General features: G+C 61.6%; 3 protein-coding genes across 5 annotated transcripts in view; 1 reads left to right on the top strand and 2 right to left on the bottom strand.

The window, feature by feature from the left end:
- The window catches only part of LOC127027936 (zinc finger protein 271-like), a 53,037-nt gene that overhangs the window by 14,753 nt on the left and 20,423 nt on the right, over positions 1–17,861 (top strand). The window lies entirely within an intron of this gene.
- Positions 1,591–9,079, bottom strand: FUS (FUS RNA binding protein). 3 transcript variants are annotated; one of them, XM_050913788.1, is made up of 15 exons: positions 9,026–9,079; positions 7,535–7,559; positions 7,252–7,406; positions 7,024–7,165; positions 6,777–6,946; positions 6,518–6,686; positions 5,194–5,228; positions 4,143–4,175; positions 3,692–3,798; positions 3,180–3,309; positions 3,000–3,101; positions 2,788–2,908; positions 2,582–2,708; positions 2,338–2,494; positions 1,591–1,771 (listed from the first exon to the last, which is right to left on the bottom strand). In XM_050913788.1, the coding sequence occupies exons 1-15, from the start codon at positions 9,036–9,038 to the stop codon at positions 1,635–1,637; spliced, it is 1,623 nt and encodes a 540-aa protein (XP_050769745.1). In that variant the 5' UTR covers positions 9,039–9,079; the 3' UTR covers positions 1,591–1,634. The 3 variants fall into 3 exon arrangements, with proteins under 3 accessions (XP_050769745.1, XP_050769746.1, XP_050769747.1); XM_050913789.1 differs by having other exon boundaries at positions 2,620–2,708; XM_050913790.1 differs by lacking the exon at positions 2,338–2,494 and having other exon boundaries at positions 2,620–2,708.
- On the bottom strand, positions 12,323–17,424 carry BCKDK (branched chain keto acid dehydrogenase kinase). Its single transcript, XM_050913792.1, is given in 13 exon segments — positions 12,323–12,634; positions 12,893–13,390; positions 13,469–13,630; positions 14,260–14,349; positions 14,830–14,958; positions 15,687–15,760; positions 15,845–15,943; positions 16,070–16,189; positions 16,447–16,494; positions 16,597–16,707; positions 17,046–17,098; positions 17,101–17,113; positions 17,253–17,424. Coding segments are annotated over 12 exon segments (1,206 nt in total). The 5' UTR covers positions 17,415–17,424; the 3' UTR covers positions 12,323–12,634; positions 12,893–13,245.

Genomic DNA, 17,861 nt, shown 5'->3' with positions numbered 1-17,861 from the left:
CCCCCAAACCATGGGACCCCCCACACACCGTGGGGACCCCAGCATCTGGGTGTCCGGCCCCCACCCCGGATGTCCAGGGTGACCCAGACATCTGGGCAATGCACATGTCCCTGTCCCCCGTCCCCCCCCCCCCCCCCGTGTGTCCTCCCCCCACCTGACTCATCTGCTGCCACTGTCCCCCCGTGACCTGTGGAGCAGAAGGTGATGATGTCAAAGCCACGTTGGGGACACCCCTGGTGGGGGGAAGGGGGAGGGGGGACACCCAGACATCCGGGTGGGGAACCCAGGCATCCGGGGCCGCCACCCCCCCTCCCCCCCCGGGGCGATGGCCGAGCCGGAAAAACCTGCCCGAGGAATGTGTCCCGCGGGGACAGGGAGTGTGACAGCCCCCCCCTCCTGGTGTCACCCCCCCCGTGTCACCTCACGTCCCTCCACACCCCAGTGTGCCCCTCACATCCCCCTAGACGCCCCCCGCGTCCCTCACACCCCAATGTCCCCCCATGTCCCCTCACATTCTCACACCCTCTCCTGGTCCCTCACGACCACCACGTCCCCTCGCGTCCCCCAATCCCTCCCTGTCCCTCACACTCCCCGTGTCCCCCAAAAGATCCGCGTCCCCTCACATCGCAGCTCCCCTCACGACCCTCGTTCAGGTTCCCTCACACCACTCCGTGTCCCCTCGTGATCCCCCCCGTCGCCTCACAGCCCCACGCCCCCCTCACCCTCCCCTCGCCCCCCCACGTCCCCTCACAGTCTCTTCCCGCCACGTCCCCCGGCTCACCCTCCGGCAGCAGCGGCAGCAGCACCAGCAGCGCCGGCAGCAGCAGCGGCAGCAGCACCGGCCCCAGCCCCCGCCGCCCCATGGCGCTGTGGCCTCTGTGGTTGCCCCGCGCTGCCACCACCTGCCGCCACCCCCAGCCCCGCCCCGGCCACGCCCACCCGCCACCTGTCCGGACACGCCCCCACCTGCTTTGCCCACGCCACGCCCCGTCCGCCTTCTATAGGCACGGCGCCCTTGCCTGCTGCTATAGGGGCTCACACTCCCCATAGGGTCACCCTCCGGCCGCGAGCATTTCTATAGGGCCCCCCCAGCTGCTCCATACATCACCACAGACCTATACGGTGCTCTCCCTGCCTCCGCCTCCCCATACACTGCGTATGTTCCCTCCCCATTATCTATAGGACCCTTGACCTTCCCTGTACCAGCTCCAGAGTTCCTCCACTTTCTATAGCAGTTCCTATAGATCATCCCCTACCTACAGCAGCCTGACACATTTTCTATAGGCTCCTCAGCCTATAGGACCGCCCATTTTCTATAGGGCCCCCACATACATTAACTGCCCCTCTAGCCACCCCCCAAGTTCCCCCTTCCCTGACCCCTGTAAGCACCGACTGACTCATGGGCACCGGAAGGGGCCAGGCCCCACCCTGGGCCACGTCAGGGCCTAACGAGAGGGTTAACGAGCACCTTAACGAGCCCGGTGGCCGGAAGCACCTCATTAGGGGCGCGTTGACTCTGGAGCCTAATGAGGGCAAGGAGCAGCCACCTCCCCCTCCCATCCCCTCCCCCCCAATCACCAGGCGGGGCTGTGTCGTCCCCCAAGACTTTAATGGGGGAGGGGGTGGGGGGGGAGTTAAAAGCGGGGAGACCCCGCAGGGGGCGGGGCCGGCCGGCCCGGGGGCAGGGCACCAAATAAAAAACATTGGGGGGGAGGGGGTGCGGGGCAGGGCTCAGTAGGGCCTCTCGCGGCGGTCCTGCCGGTGGTCGCCCCTGCAGAGAGAAAGGACAAGTGTCAGTAGGGGCCAGAGCTAACAGCAACCATCAGTAGGAGCCAGAGTTAACGGTGACAAGTAGAGCTCAGCTTTTGACCAAGACCATCAGTAGGGGCCAGAGCAAACAGTGGCCCCATGTAGGGCCCGGCTATTAACCATGACCATCAGTAGATGCCACAGTTAACGTGCCATCCCAACAGCCTGCAGCAGCAGGAAGCAGCAAAGCAGCATTCACCCTGGACCATAACGATGGCAGCACCAGCGCCTCCAAGTGGTTGTAGAGGGAACCGCCAGCCCATTAACACCCCTCCCCACACCCCATCAGTAGGCCCCAGAGTTAACAGTGCCCAATAGGCCCCAGAGTCAACGGTGCTCAGTAAGCTCCAGAGTTAATGACCTCCGGCACCTCCACCCAGCCTCTGTGGGGCAGGGAGCGCAGTGTTAACTCTGGAGCCTACTAACGTTCCCCTCCCAGAACTTTCAGAGATGCTAGAATGGGTTCATACGATTGTTATCAATGGGTTTCAGAGTGAACAGCAGGGGCGGCCCCGTCAGTCATCTTACCTGGAATCCATCTTCCCTGGCCCGAAGCCGCCTCGGTCACCGCCTCTCCCCCCGCGGAAGCCGCCCCGGTCTCCGCCCCGGCCACCCCTGTAGCCGCCGCGGTCGAAGCCTCCACGCCCACCGCGTCGCTCCTCGCCGAACCCACCGCCGCCACCGCCTGCGGATAAGAAGAGAGGCGGTGCGATGAGGTCACGAGGCGGGCGTGGCCCCCCCACCCCGCCCCCCCGGGACCCTCAGTATTTACCCATGTGGTTCCCGCCGCGGCCGCCCCCGGGTATTTACCCATGTGGGGCGCGCCGGGCCCGTCGGGCTTGGGGGCCTTGCACTGGTTGCACTCGTTGCGCCACGAGAAGTTCATGTTCTCACACGCGCTGTGGGGTGGGGAAAGAGACTGATGAGGTCACTGCCCCGCCCGGCCCCACCCAGTCCCCTCCCAGTTCCAAAACTCACGGGTTGGGGCACTTCCAGTCACCGGCGCGCTGCTGGCCCCCGCCGCCGCTGGGGAAGCCACCCCGGTTGCCCCCACCGGAGCCGCTGTTGCCGCCGCCAAAACCACCGCGTCCCATGGGCCCTGGGAAACGTGGTTTTGAGGTGAAAAAGAGACATTTTGGGGCCACCCAAGCACTCCCTCGCACACACACCCCTGGCACGCCCTCGCTCACCTCCCCGGCCGCGGCCACCCCGGCCGCCCCCACCGCCACGGTTGAAGTCGGCACGGCGCGTGGCGAAGGACACCTTGATGGGGTTGCCGGAGAACTCTTTGCCTAAAAACAGGAGAACTAAGCCCAAGAATTGTCATTTTGGGGGGAGCAGGGGGATTTCGGGGCGGGGGGGGTTCCTACCGTCGAACCAGTCGATGGCGGCTTTGGCAGAGGGGGGGTCGTCGAAGGAGACGGTGGCCTCCCCCTTCAGCTTGCCCGTCTCCCGGTCCGTGTAGAGGTTGATCATGGGCTGCCCCGTCTTCTTGTTGGTCTGGGGGGAAAATTACATGCTAAGGACACGCTAAGGGCACAGGGAGGCGGCAAGGACACGCTAAGGGCACAGGGAGGCAGCAAGGACACACTAAGGGCCAGCAGGTGATCGAGGGTGGCCCCATCGGGTTGGTCTTGGGGTGGAACATGATGCGGTAACGACACGCAGCAACATGTGAAGGACATCTCAACATGCCAAGAACATGCTAAGAATACACCAACATGCTGAGAACACGTAACACATCAAAGACACGTTAATGACATGCAGCTGCCCCATCTCCTTGGCCACGGCTTGAAACTGAATGACGCATACTTGAAGACACGCTATGGACACACCACAACACACCAAGCACACGTGCTGACACGCTTATGACACGGCTCACCTTAATGATGCCGATCTGCTTGAAATAGTCGGCCACCGACTCGATGGTGACGTTCTCGCCCAGCCCCTGCACGAAGATGGTGTTGTTGTCCGAGTTATCCTGCTCGCCTGCGGGGAAGCGCTCGTTAGCACCAGCCTTCGTTACTCCTCGTTAGCTTCCTTCCCTCCCATTAGCCCCCATCCCTCCCCTTCACTCATTAACCCCCTCAGTAGCGTTAACACACCCCCATTAGCCCCTTTCCCTTAATAACCTCATTATCCCCTCCCCATCTTTAACCCTCTACCCTCAATAGCCTCATTAGCCCCTTTCCCCTCGTTACCCCCAATTAATCCTCTTCCCCTCATTAGCCCCCCCCAATTAATCCTCTTCCCCCTCATTAGCCCCCCTCCCCAATTAATCCTCTTCTCCCTCATTAGCCCCCTCCCCACCTCGTTAGCCACCCCATAATTACCAGAGTCATGCCGTGGCCCTTGGTCCCGGGGTCCTTTCAGCACATGCAAAAATTAAAAGGCAAAGCGTTAATTAGCCCACGGGGAGGGGGAACGACACACACCCCATCCCCTCCCCACACCCCAAACCCACCAAAGAGGGAAAAACCGGGGGAAAAAACGCCTTTTCCCCCACTCATTTCAGCCCCCGCCCCTTTTTGGGGTGAAAAAACACCATTTCAGTACCTAGAAACATTCAGGTTTTTCTATCGCTTGCCCCCCAAAAAAGGGGGGCCCCCCCAAGGCCACCACCGCTCGCCAATTCCAGGGTTTTCACCCCAAAACCGAGGCACCAGGGCCATCCATCTCTGCTCGTCGCCCCTGGGGTGGCAATTTTTGATATTTTTGTCTCAAACCACACTTTTTTCTCCTCAAAATACCACCAGCAATGCCCCGGTTCAGCAAACCCCTCCAAAACGGTGTGAGAACTCTCAAGATAGGTAAAAACCAAGACACTCCGTTTTCAGTCGGTACACTGCAGCGCTCACCACCTCACCGCTCCCCATTTGGGGGCAAAAACGGCAATTTGACCTTTTTTTTTTTTCCTCCATCAACCTCAGGTCACCGGCACTTTACACAAGCCCCAAAATTGTGTTTTTCTTGTTTTTCCCCAGAACCAAACTTGGCACCAAACCTCAGGTTTTTCATTATCTTTTTTTAAAACCACATGCAACCGTTTTGCTAAAAACCAGCGTTTTCACCCCCCAAAAAATAAAAAAAACCACCACTTTGCCAAGAGTTGTAATTTCCCCGTTCCGGCCTTTTTTCCGCCTGCGGTCACCGTGTGCGTGTTGGTTTTTTGTTTCTCCAGTTTGCCCCGAAAAATGACTTTTTGTTTGTTTAAACACCCAAGACGCAGCCCGATGACGTCGCCTCCGGCCAGCCACCATAGCTCTTTTTTGGGGCTTTCTCACCCCAAAACGCCCCCAACCAGGCTGTTGCGGAGAGAAGGGATTAAAAAACAGACACTTTTTTTTTTTTTTTGGGTTCAAATGCCGAACTCTTGCGACTTACCACCGAATTTATTGAAGCCACCACGCTCACCACCGCTGAGGAGATAAATTAGAAGATAATGAGGTTTTTTTAATCCCCTGCCTAAAAAGAAAGGGGCAGTTTCGGGGCAAAACCAGCGCTTTTGAGCAGTTTCCTCCTTCCTGAGCCCCCCCCCTGCAGATTGGGGGGGCCGGGGGCGCTTGGGGGGGGCTGGGGGTCTCCATCCGCCGGCGACGTTTCATCTCGGACGCAGCAGCCGGGCGCTCTCCGGCCCCGCCAGGGGGATCCAAAAATCATTAAAAACCCCAGTTTTGCCTTTTTTTTTTTTTTAAAGGGGGGGCACCCCCCTTTGCTTTCAGCTGAGCCCCCCCAGCAGGAGCATCTCCCCCTCCCCACCGCTCGTCGTCGCTTTTCCCCCCTCGTTCCTGTAGGTTTTTTGGGAGGGCGGGGCCCTTTGCGTGTTTTTTGGTTTTTGGTTTTTTTTGCATTTTTTCACCCTTTCTGCCTTTTTTTAACCCAAAAAGAGCGGAGAATTGCGAAAGTTTCGCTGCCTTTCACACCTGCAGCACACAAAACGCAGAGTTTGTTAACAGGCACAACAGCAGCGGCAAGACAAACAAGCAACCGCGGCTCGCCCCCGCCGATACTCACCTCTTGCCGCCCCAAAAAGCGGCCTTTTCAGCCCAAAAGCGGGGGGGCGACACGCGCACAAACCCAAAACCTTGTATACTTTTCTTTAAAACCACCATTATCATGTTTTTTTGGGGGCATTTCCTCCTCCCTTCGTGCACCGGGACACCACAAAGACACTCCACTCCAGGCTATCACCCATCAATCAGTGTCAAACATCTCCCAATATCCAAAACCGGCGGGTTTTTTTCCCCAAAAATCAACGTTTTTGTTTTCTGCAGTGACCTCAAAACAAACCATTTTCCTTTTTTTTTTTTTTTTTAAACCTGGGGCACATGCCCCCACCGTGACCAGAGCCGGCACCGGAGGCTACAAGTGACCTTGGCAACCAGGTTTGCTGAGTGGTTTTGTCTTTTTTTTTCCCCAAAAAACACCTTTTTCCTCCCCCCGTTCCGGGAGGATCTTACCACTTCAGGCGCCTCCAAGCACCCCCGTTGGGCGCCTTGTATTTTTGGTTTTTTTTTTTTCTTTTTAAAAGGGGCGCTTGCGCCGATTTTGGTTAAAACCCGCTTGAACGGGGGGGTGCCGCACAGCACCGTCCGGGGGCTGCTCACCTCCCCTCTCCCCTTCTCCCCTCCCTGGTTTTGGGGGGTTTTTTGCCCCCCACCTCACCCCCAAGCCCCCCTCCCCCCCCATCACCGTCCCCGACACCTACCCGAGGTTGCCTCCGCGGCCGCCCCGGCTCCCGCGGCCCCCGCGGTCGTAGCCACCTCGGCCGTAGCCGCCCCGGCCGCGGCTCCGCTCCTGCTGCCCGCCTCCGTAGCTGCTCTGCTCCTGGTAACCGCTGCCGCTCATGGACGACTGATCCTGCCCGTAGTTGTTGGCTGCGACCGGAGAACAAACAGTTAAACCACAAAAAACAGAAGATTTAGGCCTAAAACGGCGCTGCTGCGACCCCCTCCTGCTGCGCTCACATCCACTGCTGCCCCCGCTGCTGTACTGGCTCTGCTGGCCGTAGCTCTGGGGCGGGTTGTAAGACGACTGCTGGCTGTAGCTCTGCTGCTGCCCGCTGTAGCTCGACTGTTGGTTATAGCCGCTGCTGGGCGGCTGACCGTAGCTGGAGCTCTGCGAGCTACTCCCATAGCTGCAAAAAAAACAGATACTCATCAAAAGGCTGGTTTTTCACCCAAACGATGGTGTTGCGGGGTGGCTGTTGCCTACCTGCCGGTGGAGGAGCTGGCTGCCGGCGGCTGGGAGTAGCTGGGGTAGGAGGAGGGTTGCCCGTAGGAGGTCTGCGAGCTCTGCCCGCTGCCGTAGCCGCTGGTGCTGCCGTAGGCTGGGGGGGTTGACTGGGTGCTGTAGCCTGGAGGGGAGTGGAAAATGGGGTGAAACACCCCCCCAAACAACACCCAGTATGGGGACAGGAGGGTGTCGGGGGGTCCAGCTTACTACTCTGGGTCTGGCCGTAGGAGGAGCTGTAGCTGTTCTGGCCGTAGCTGGAAGTGTCAGTCGACTGGCTATAGCCGCTATAGCTCTGCTGGCCATAGGGCTGACTGCTCTGCTGCGAGTAGCCCTGCCCCGGTGGGGTGGGGTACGCCCCGTAGCTGCCACAAAAAATGTAAAAGAAACCCCACGTGAAATCCCCACAAAAATACCCTTTTCCCGATGTATTTCTAAAGATCGAGGTGTCAAAAGTTGAGTACAGGAAGGAAGGGGGGGGGGGTAGACGTACCTCTGCGTCGCCGTCTGGCTGTAATCTGTGGGAAGAAACCCCCCCCAAAAACCGTTAGTTGTGTAAACAAATATACATGTACCTTGAACGTATATATATTTGTATTTCACGCTCAATATTATTAGTTACTATCGAACTCCACAAACGGCCAAACTAAGGCAGAAGATAGCACAGTATGAGTATTTACTTCACTCAAAAAAATCTAAGCGCCTACTTTAAGAGCAAATACTCCCCCTTAAAACACACCTGAACAATAAATTTAGCTATATAGCTATAAAAACAAAACCAAACGTGTGAGTTTTCCTCACATATCGCACAACAAAAGGAGGTCTGGGCCCCCGCCACAAGCTCCCCACCGCAAGATGGCGGCTATTTGCCTCCTCCCGCCTTGTAGTGGAGCAGCTGCTCCTAGTTTTGAAGGAAACTGAAAGGATTCTACCTAAAACAAAGGTTTTTAGGCCCACCCAGGCAGCATTTTCCCCCTCCAGGGGGTATTTACTCACCCTGGGGGGGGCCCGCGTATTTTAAAGGCGAAGACCCGGATGTGGGACTGCGGCAGCGCAAGTGCGCATGCGCCGCGCGCAAAATCTCCGCGCATGCCCAGCGGGGCCGGCGCACAAAATGGCGGCGGTGGCGCAGCTGGAAAAGCCGCGCCCCTCCCTCGGCGCACAAAATGGCGGCCGCGGGAAGGGGGGGGGGAAGGCGGGGGTTAACGGGCCCCGTTACACCGCGGGGGGGGGGGGGGGGAATGGGATGGGGGCTCCGCCACCCCCAAAACACCCCCTGATCTCCCCGGAAAAAGACCCCAATTTCCCCTTAAATCGTAGTTTTATATTTTAATTTTTGTTCCCCGCGGCGCATCCGGGCGCGGCGCTTTGTCCGCCTCCCCCCCCCCCCAATCCCCGACCACTTAAAAAAAAAAAAAAAATCGACAAAACGGGGCCTGGGGGGGGGGGGTTAACGCTGAAATTTGCGGCGGGATAAGCCCCAATGGCGGGCAAACAAAAAAACAGGCGGGCAAATTCATTAAAAAAAAAAAAAACCCACAGCCTGAGGCATCGCGGAAATGGGGACGCATCAAATCACAGCTGCCCCCCCAACAGCGATAATAATTATATAGCTATACAATTATTAAGATATGAAAATAAACAGCAAAAATGCTCATTATAAAAAAAAAACGGTTAAAAAAAACCAATAGGAGCGGCATCGCGGTTGCAGCCGCCCCCCGCTGCGGGGACCCTCTAGGACACCCCCCCCCCCTCCCCGTGCCCGCCCCACACCCCCTCCCCACGCTCCCCCCCCCGCCCCGGGTGCTGGGGTGCTCTAGGGACACCCCCCCGGGCTGCTGACGGGGGGGGGGGGCGCTCCAAGACCAACACCCCCCCCCCGGTCTCCTCCCCGGTGCTGTGGGGGGCTGCAATACCCTCCCCCCCCCCCGACCCCGGGATGAAGGGGGGGTCCTCCCGGGCCCCCCCCAACCTCTCCCCGTACCGTTGGAGGCCATGGCGGTGCCGCCCTGCTCCGCCGCTTCCCCTCCACGTGGCGCCCGCACTGCGCCCCCGGCCGCTCGGCCGCCCTTTATAGCCTCCGCCGGCGCGTGCCACCGCCGGGGGCGGGGGGGGGGTTGGTAGTGGTGGGACTCTACCTCTCCTCCCTCCCCGGTGGTACGGTCCGCGGAGGGGCGGGGCCAAGGGCGGCTGCGGGAGAGGGGCGGGGCCAGGAGGGTGGGCGGAGCCACCGGGGTCGCGAGGCGTTGTGGGCACCTCGGCGGCTTCCGCTCCCGCCTAGGGACCCTATAGGACCCCTATAGCAGCGCCCGCCGGCCTCTGCTCCGTCATAGGTAGCCTATAGCGATCCGCACCACGTCTGCTCCTTCGTAGGGACCCCAGAGAAACGCTGTAGCGACCCCCACCACCTCTGCTCCCTCAGGAACCCTATGGAAAGCCTATAGCAACACCCACCAGCCCCTGCTGCCTCATAGGCACCCTATAGAAACCCCACAGGGGCACCCACCAGGCTCTGCTCCACCATAGGGACCCTGCAGAAACCCCACCGGGGCACCCACCAGACTCTGCTCCATCACAGGGATCCTATAGATACCTATATGGCACCCATAGAGATCCCCTACCCTATCCAAATCCATATGGCATTTACAAAGGACCCCGCCACCCTATAGGGACCCCCTCCCCACCCGGACTCGGCCGGGGCGGGGGTGCCTATGGGCCCATGCTGGCTCTGACATCACGCAGGCCAGGCTTGGCCAGCCCCAAAGGTCAGCGCTAAAAATACTTAGGGGCCCCTATAAGGGCCATATAGGAGCCATATAGGGGCCCGGAACAGGTAGGGAGGCGGCAGGGGTGGGCAGCTATAGGGTTGGCATGGCCTGGAGGGGCTCTATAGGGTCTGGCCTGGCCCCCTATGGGGTGTGTGGAGGTCAGTGGGGCAGTATAGGCACTGAGGGGCAGCGAGGGGCTCCTATAGAGCTGAGCCTCCACGCGTGGGGGGATCCCCTATAGGGCTGGGCACTCACGTATGGGGAGCCTCCGGTGTCTTCTGTAGGGCTGAGCCCCACGTGTGGCTTCTCTATTGTCTCCCATAGGGCTGAGCCCCACAGCAGGGAGCCTCTGCTGTCCCCTATAGGGCTGGGCACTGATGTACGGGGAGCCTCCGCCGTCCCCTATAGGGCTGGGCACTGATGTACGGGGAGCCTCCGCCGTCCCCTATAGGGCTGGGGACTCTCCACCATCTCCTATAGGGCCGGGGACTCTCCGGCGTCCCCTATAGCACTGGGGACGGACGTACGGGGAGCCTCCGCCGTCCCCTATAGGGCTGGGCACTGATGTACGGGGAGCCTCCGCCGTCCCCTATAGGGCTGGGCACTGATGTACGGGGAGCCTCCGCCGTCCCCTATAGGGCTGGGCACTGATGTACGGGGAGCCTCCGCCGTCCCCTATAGGGCTGGGCACTGATGTATGGGGAGCCTCCGCCGCCTCCTATAGGGCTGGGGACTCTCCACCATCTCCTATAGGGCCGGGGACTCTCCGGCGTCCCCTATAGCACTGGGGACGGACGGACGGGGAGCCTCTGCCATCCCCTATAGGGCTGGGCACTGATGTACGGGGAGCCTCTGCCGTCCCCTATAGGGCCGGGCACTCACGCGTGGGCAGCCTCACGCCGTCCCCTATAGGGTCCGATCCCCACGCCTCCTCTCCGGGTCCCCCGCAGGCAGGCGGCCATGTCGTGGGCGCGGGCGCAGGTGCGGGCGCAGGGCCGGGCGCTGGAGCAGCGGCTGCGGCGGGTGCCGGGCCGGGAGCTGCTGGCGGGGCTCCGGGAGGCCGGGGCGCTGGGGCCGGCGGAGGCGGCGGCGTTGGGACCCCCGGGGGGCCGGGGCTGGGCGCGGCGGCTGCGGGCACTGGCGCTGGCCCGCGGCGAGGAGACCTGCCGGGCCCTGCTGCGGCTCCTGGCGCGCCTGGAGGAGCCGGGGCCGCTGGGTGAGTTCCCCCCCCCCCCCCGTCCCCGACGCGGCGGCGGCGGCGCCGCATCCCTATGGGTCGCCCTATAGGCGACGCCCTATAGGCGACACCCTATAGGCGTTCGGGCATCGTGTCCCGTTGCCCCTACAGATTTCTACAACCCCCGGCGCGACGCCGAGCCGTCCCACCGCTCCGACTGTCCCTGCTGTCACCCGCCGGCTGACCGGGAGGGTGGAGACCCCCAGGAGGAGGAGGGTGGTGAGGAGGAAGAGGGAGACCCTGAGGAGGAAGGGGGTGGTGAGGAAGAGGATGGAGACCCTGAGGGAGAGGATGGAGACCCTGAGGGAGAGGATGGTGGCGAAGACGGAGGCCCCGAGGAGGAGGAAGGTGATGGTGAGGAGGTAGATGGAGACCCTGAGGAGGAAGATGGTGATGGAGGCCCTGAGGAGGAAGGTGATGGTGAGGAGGAGGATGGAGACCCTGGAGAAGAGGAAGGAGGTGACGCTGAGTAGGAGAGGTGACACCGAGGGGGGGGGGAAGATGGAGACCTTGAGGAGGAGGAGGGTGGTGAGGAGGAAGAGGGAGACCCTGAGGAGGAGGATGGAGACCGTGAGGAGGAGGATGGTGATGAAAACGGAGGCCCCGAGGAGGAGGAAGGTGATGGTGAGGAGGTAGATGGAGACCATGAGGATGGAGACCCTGAGGAGAAAAACACTGATGAAGATGGAGGCCCTGAGGAAGAAGAGGGAGGTGACGCTGAGTGGGTGACACTGAGGGGGGAAGATGGAGACCCTGAGGAGGAGGAGGGTGGTGAGGAAGAAGATGGATACCCTGAGGGACAAGATGGTGGGAGACTGAGGAGAAGGATGGCAATGAAGACGGAGACCTTGAGGAGGATGGAGACCACGAGAAGAAGGATGGTGATGAAGGTGGAGATGCCACAGAGGATGAAGATGCTGAGGAAGAAGATGGAGATGCTGAGGAGGAAAGTGGTAACAAGGAGGAGGATGGAGACCCTGAGAAGGAGGAATGTGACGGTGAGGAGGTAGATGGAGAGGCTGAGGAAGAAGGAGACACTGAGGAGGAGAATGATGATGAAGATGGACACCCTGAGGAAGATGATGGACACCCTGAGAGGGAAGATGATGAGAAGGAGGAAGATGATGATGATAAAGATGGATTTGGGGCAAGAAATGGGCTGAATGGGGCTTCCAGGCACAAAGATGCCCTCTCAGCCTTCCTCCCCCCTCCCCTCTTCCTCCTTGTCCCCCCTCCCCTGCCCCGGATGCCTGGGTCCCCAATAAACCCTCTCCCCTTGGCACTGGCTGCAGCTTTAATGAGGGCGGCGCCCCGCTCCGGTAACGAGGGGGGCCCTAACAAAGCCAAACGGGGTGGGGAGAGGTCAGGAACCCCAGTGTCCTGGGGGGGGCACCCCAATGTCCAAGCAAGGGACCCAGGTGTCCAGGAGCACCCTGACCTCCATGACGATGAACGTCCAACATGGAGGGGTTCTCCAGGAGCACCTTGACCTCCATGACGATGAACGTCCAACATGGAGGGGTTCTCCAGGAGCACCTCGACCTCCATGACGATGAACGTCCAACATGGAGGGGTTCTCCAGGAGCACCTCGACCTCCATGACGATGAACGTCCAACATGGAGGGTTCTCCAGGAGCACCTCGACCTCCATGACGATGAACGTCCAACATGGAGGGGTTCTCCAGGAGCACCTCAACCTCCATGACAATGAACATCCAACGTGGGGGGTTCTCCAGGAGCACCTTGACCTCCATGACGATGAACGTTCAACATGGAGGGGTTCTCCAGGAGCACCTCGACCTCCATGACGATGAACGTCCAACATGGAGGAGCTCTGCAGGAGCACCTCAACCTCCATGACAATGAACATCCAACGTGGGGGGGTTCTCCAGGAGCACCTTGACCTCCATGACGATGAACGTTCAACATGGAGGGGTTCTCCAGGAGCACCTCGACCTCCATGACGATGAACGTCCAACATGGAGGAGCTCTGCAGGAGCACCTTGACCCCATGATGATCAAAGTCCAACGTGGGGGGGTTCTCCAGGAGCACCTTGACCCCATGATGATCAATGTCCAACATGGAGGGGTTCTCTAGAAGCACCTTGACCTCCATGACGATGAACGTCCAACATGGGTGTCTCTGGGACCCAGGCGTCCGGGGTGGTGGGGCAGGGGGAACCCAGGCATCCGGGCCTCCTAGATTCGGAAGCTCTCCCCCTTGCCGTCGATGTGGCGCAGGCGCAAGTAGACGTCGGTGCCCACCCCCTGCAGCGACTGCAGGCAGAGCGAGCCCCCCAGGTACTCGGCGTAGGCCCGCGAGGTAGGCAACCCGAACCCGAACCTGGGGGGCAACCGTGGGTCACTGGGGGTCCCCGAGATTTGGGAAGAACCCCCTTGGTGTCCCTCCATCGTGACGTACCCGTGCATGGGGCCGGCCTGGCCGCTGTTGCTGAGGTCCAGGAGATTGCGGAAGGGACCTCCCAAGCGTGGGTCCTGGGCGCTGGCCTCGGCAGTGCTGAAGTGGTACTCGGTCACCTTGTCCAGGAGGTCGTGGGGGATCCCACCACCCCGGTCAGAGATCCTGGGGGGGGGGGGGAAACATGGGAGAGACCCCCTCAGGTGAGCCCCCAAAGATGGGGGGCACCAGAGGGGAGGGGGTGGAGGACCCTCAGTAGAGAGGAATGTCTTAGGGATGGGTGTGGGCATGGGGACGCCGTGGAGAACCATCCACGGGGACACCATGGAGAACCCCCAATAGATGGGAACATCTTGGGGATGTCCGTGGATGTGGGGACACCATGAAGGACGCCCTCATAGGGACACCATGAAGACCATTCATGGGGACATGAAGACACCATGGAGAACCTCCCCATGAGAACATGGGGAGACCATAGAGACCATCTGTGTGGACACCCTGGGGTCCCTCAAGTAGGTAAGGCCGCCTTGGGGACATCATGGATACCATCCCTGAGGACATGGGGACACCATGGGGACCTCCCAGTAGCTGGGGACACCTTAGGGACACCTATGGGCATGAGAACACCCTGGAGAACCTCTGTGGGGACATGGGGATACCATGGAGAACCTCCCATGAAAACACTGGGGTACCCTGGGGACCCCCCACTAGCTAAGGGCACCTTGGGGACACCTATGGGGACATGGGGACACCCTGGAGACCGCCCCCCCAACCCCAGGAACCCCCCCCAGTACCGGATGACGAGGTCGATGTCGTTGTTGGCGATGGTCACCACGATGTCGGGGACGTTGTAGGGGGTGTCGAGGTGGGACTCCATCGTTGCCCTGCGCCACCCCAGATGGTCCTCTATAGCCCCATACACCCCCCTAGAGCCCCACATACCCCCCTATGGCCCCATACACCCCCCATGCCCCTATACACCCTATATAAACCCCATATACCACTAAAAGAGCCTATATACCCACTATAGGGCCCAGTAACCTCCTTTACCACCCTTTGAAAACCCCATATCTCCCCAAAAGCCCCACATCGCCCCCTTAGAGCCCCATATCCCCCACAGTACCCCATACATCCTCTACAGACCCCATACCTTCACTGTAAGTCTCTATACACCCCCTATAGACCCCTATACACTCCCTATAGACCCCATATACCCCTGTAAGGGCCTACATGCCCCCATGCCCTGCCTTACCCCCCAGGAAACCCCATATCTCCCTCGTAAAGCCCCACATTCCCCCTCTTTGGGCCCTATACCCCCCCCCATATACCCTCCCACCCCCTATAGCCCCCTACAGCCCCCATACCTCATGGCATTCTTGAGCAGCTCGGGCAGGACGTAGTCGAGGGGCAGGGGGATGAAGGGGAACCGCGCCGCCACGTGCCCGTTGATGCGCACCCGCGGCGCGTTCCCGTACTGGTGCTCGCACAGCCGCCTGCGGGCCCCGCGTCACCCGGACAACACCCCCCGTCACCCGCTGCCACCCCTCAACCCCGTACGAGCCCTCAGAGAAACACCCAGCAACCCCCCCAGCCCCATAAATCCCCCCCGGGAACCCCTACGGCCCCATAGGGCCCCCCCAGGGTCCCTATAGCCCCATAAAGACCCTCATAAGAATTCCTATAGCCACCTATAGACCCCACAAGGTTCCTATAGCCCCATAGGGACCCCCATGAAAACCCTATAGAGCCTCTATAGAGACACTCATAAAAGTTCCTATAGCCCTAGACAGACCCTACAGCCCTACAGGAACCCCACAGGACTCCCTACAACCCCATAAGAACGCCCCAGGGCCTCTATAGTCCCATAAAGACCCTCACAAGAATCCCTATAGGCACATAAAGATCCCACAGGGCTCCTATAGCCCCACAGAGACCCTCATAAGAACTCTACAGCCCCACAGGAACCCCATAGGACCCATATAGCCCCATAGGAACCCCCACAGAGCCCCTGTAACCCCATAGGAGCCCTTATATAGGTCCCTGTAGCCCATAAAGAACCTTGTAGAGACCCTTATAGCACCGTAGGGAACCCCCAGAAAAAACCTTACAGCCCCCACAAACGCCCATAGAAGCCCCTATAGCCTCCGGGGGGAAACCACGTGGCCCCATAGGGCCACACACCGCCCCCCCCCAGCCCCCTATAGCCCCATAGGCACCTCACCGGGCAAAGTCGACCCACTTCTCGATGAGCTTTTTGGGGGAGAGGCGGGTGCAGATGATGCCCACGAAGTCGGGCTGTGGGGAGGCGGCGGGAGGAGGTGAGGAGGGGCACCTATGGGGGCCATAGGTGCCCCCCGCTCCCTATAGGCGCCAGCCCACCTTGTCCTCGTGCAGGGCCAGGTGGTGGGCGGCCAACATCCGCATCCCCAGCCGCGACGTCAGAGTCTTGTCCAGGAAGGGCCGCAGCAGGCGCTCGTCCTGAGGGACGCAGGCGTCCGGGGAGGGGACCCAGGCATCCGGGGGGGGTCTCCCCGCCACCCCTCCTGCCCCCCCCACCCCCCAAAAGAACCCAGGCATCCGGGAGGGGACCCCAGGATCCGGTACCTGGATATGTCGTCGACACTCGCGCAACCCCTCGGCCAACAGCGTCACCACGTCCTTGTGGTCCTCCAGCAGCTGCCGCAACAGCGCGCAGTACCGCGCCTCGTCACCCTGCACCTGGATCTGGGGGCGCGGGGACACCGGGACACGGTGACCGGGGAGACGGTCGACAGCGGGGGGGCGGTTATGCGCCCCATCCCCTGCACGCGAGGACGGGTGACTCGACGGGTGACACCGGGGTCAGCCGCCGGGGGACACGAGGACGGGGGTGACATGAGGACAGGGTGATGGAGGGACACTGAGGGTGACACAGGGTGAGGGTGACACGGGGACACGGCTGACACGGGTCAGGGTGACACGGGGACACGGGTGACACTCACAGGTGGGAACTCGCTGAGCTTCTGGAAGGCGCGGATGTACAGCTCGTGCTGGGGGGGGGACGGGACAGCATCAGAGCCCGGCTGCCTGGATCCCCTCCCCGGACACCTGGGTCCCCCCCCTGGACGCCAGGGTCCCCCCCCAGGACGCACCACATGGAGGATGGTGGGATTGCAGCCGATGATGAAGGGGAGGCTGCGGAAGCCCTTGATGCGGTGGGCGATGCGCACCGGCAGCTCTTGCTGGAGATAGCGGGCGCTCTTCTGCGGGGGGAAGAGGGGCAGCCTGATGCCTGGGTCCCCTCGACCAGATGCCAGGGTTCCCCCAGGAGGGGGCCAGATGCCGGGGTCCCCAAGCCAACCCGGGTCCCCAAACCCCTGGGTCCCCCTGCGTTCTCTCGGACCCACCCACTCGGATACCTGGGTCCCCCCCAGACAGCTGGGTCCCCTCCTGCCTGGACCCCCATAGCCACCGGGGTCCCCCCTATGCAGACACCTGGGTCCCCCAAGACACCTGGATGCCTGGGTCCCCCCGAACGCCTGGGTCCCCCCCCGCCGAATGCTGGGGTCCTCCCCTGGGACACCGGGGTCCCCCCGCTCACCAGAATGTGGCTGCCATCCTGCGAGCGTCCGGAGTACAACATGGTGGTGGGGTCAAGCGCACCGAGGGCTGTTAGGGGGGACAGGGGTGTGACATCACCCGGACGCTGAGGTTCCCCCCTGGACACCACGGTCCCCCACCCGGATGTCAGGGTCCCTCACGGACTTTGGGGGGTCCCCCCCACCCCACCCGAACGCCGGGGTCCCACCTTCTCGGCGGCGATGTCGATGGCGGGCTGGTGGTAGAAGGAGGTGACGGCCTTGGAGCGTTCCCGGGCCAGGTCAGGCGGGGTCTGGTCGGCGGCTGCCCGGGCAGGGGGACGGAGGGGCAGAGCCCCCCCTCGCCGGCCCCCCAAAACCCGCCGCAGCATCTCCTGGGTGGGGGCAGGGGATGGGGGAGCCAGGGCAGGGGGGGCCCAGATGCCTGGGTCCCCCTCTGGGTATGGCCACCGGGGGGGGGGGGGACGGGACAGGGATCCCCACAGCCCCCCCAGGGACACCCACACCCCCCCAAGGACTCACACAACCCCCCCCCCACAAGGGACCCATGAGCCTGGGCCCCGCACACCACCTCAGGGACCCACGCAGCTGTCAGGGACCCACGTAACACCCAGGGAACACCCCCCCCCAAGGGACCCAGGCGTCCGGGCCCCACACACCCCCTCAGGGACCCACACAGCTGTCAGGCACCCACATAACCCCAGGAACCCCCTCTCAAAGGGACCCAGGCATCCGGGCCCCACATCCCCCCCCCCCCCTCACGGACCCACCCCCGTCAAGGGACCCAGGAGTCCGGGATCCCCTTTCCCGCCTCCCCC

Source organism: Gymnogyps californianus, unplaced genomic scaffold (assembly GCF_018139145.2).
Source record: "Gymnogyps californianus isolate 813 unplaced genomic scaffold, ASM1813914v2 HiC_scaffold_107, whole genome shotgun sequence".
Lineage (NCBI taxonomy): Eukaryota > Metazoa > Chordata > Aves > Accipitriformes > Cathartidae > Gymnogyps > Gymnogyps californianus.
Note: the sequence above shows the minus strand (reverse complement) of the source record. Positions and strands in the feature narration are given on the sequence as shown.

What these genes read in the sequence shown, in the direction of transcription:
- FUS (XM_050913788.1), bottom strand. An exon ending in GGGTGGCCGCGGCCGGGGAG is followed by an intron (nt 2,909 to 2,999) that starts GTGAGCGAGGGC and finishes CACGTTTCCCAG; the next exon opens with GGCCCATGGGACGCGGTGGT. An exon ending in CCGCGGCGGGAACCACATGG is followed by an intron (nt 2,495 to 2,581) that starts GTAAATACTGAG and finishes TCTTATCCGCAG; the next exon opens with GCGGTGGCGGCGGTGGGTTC.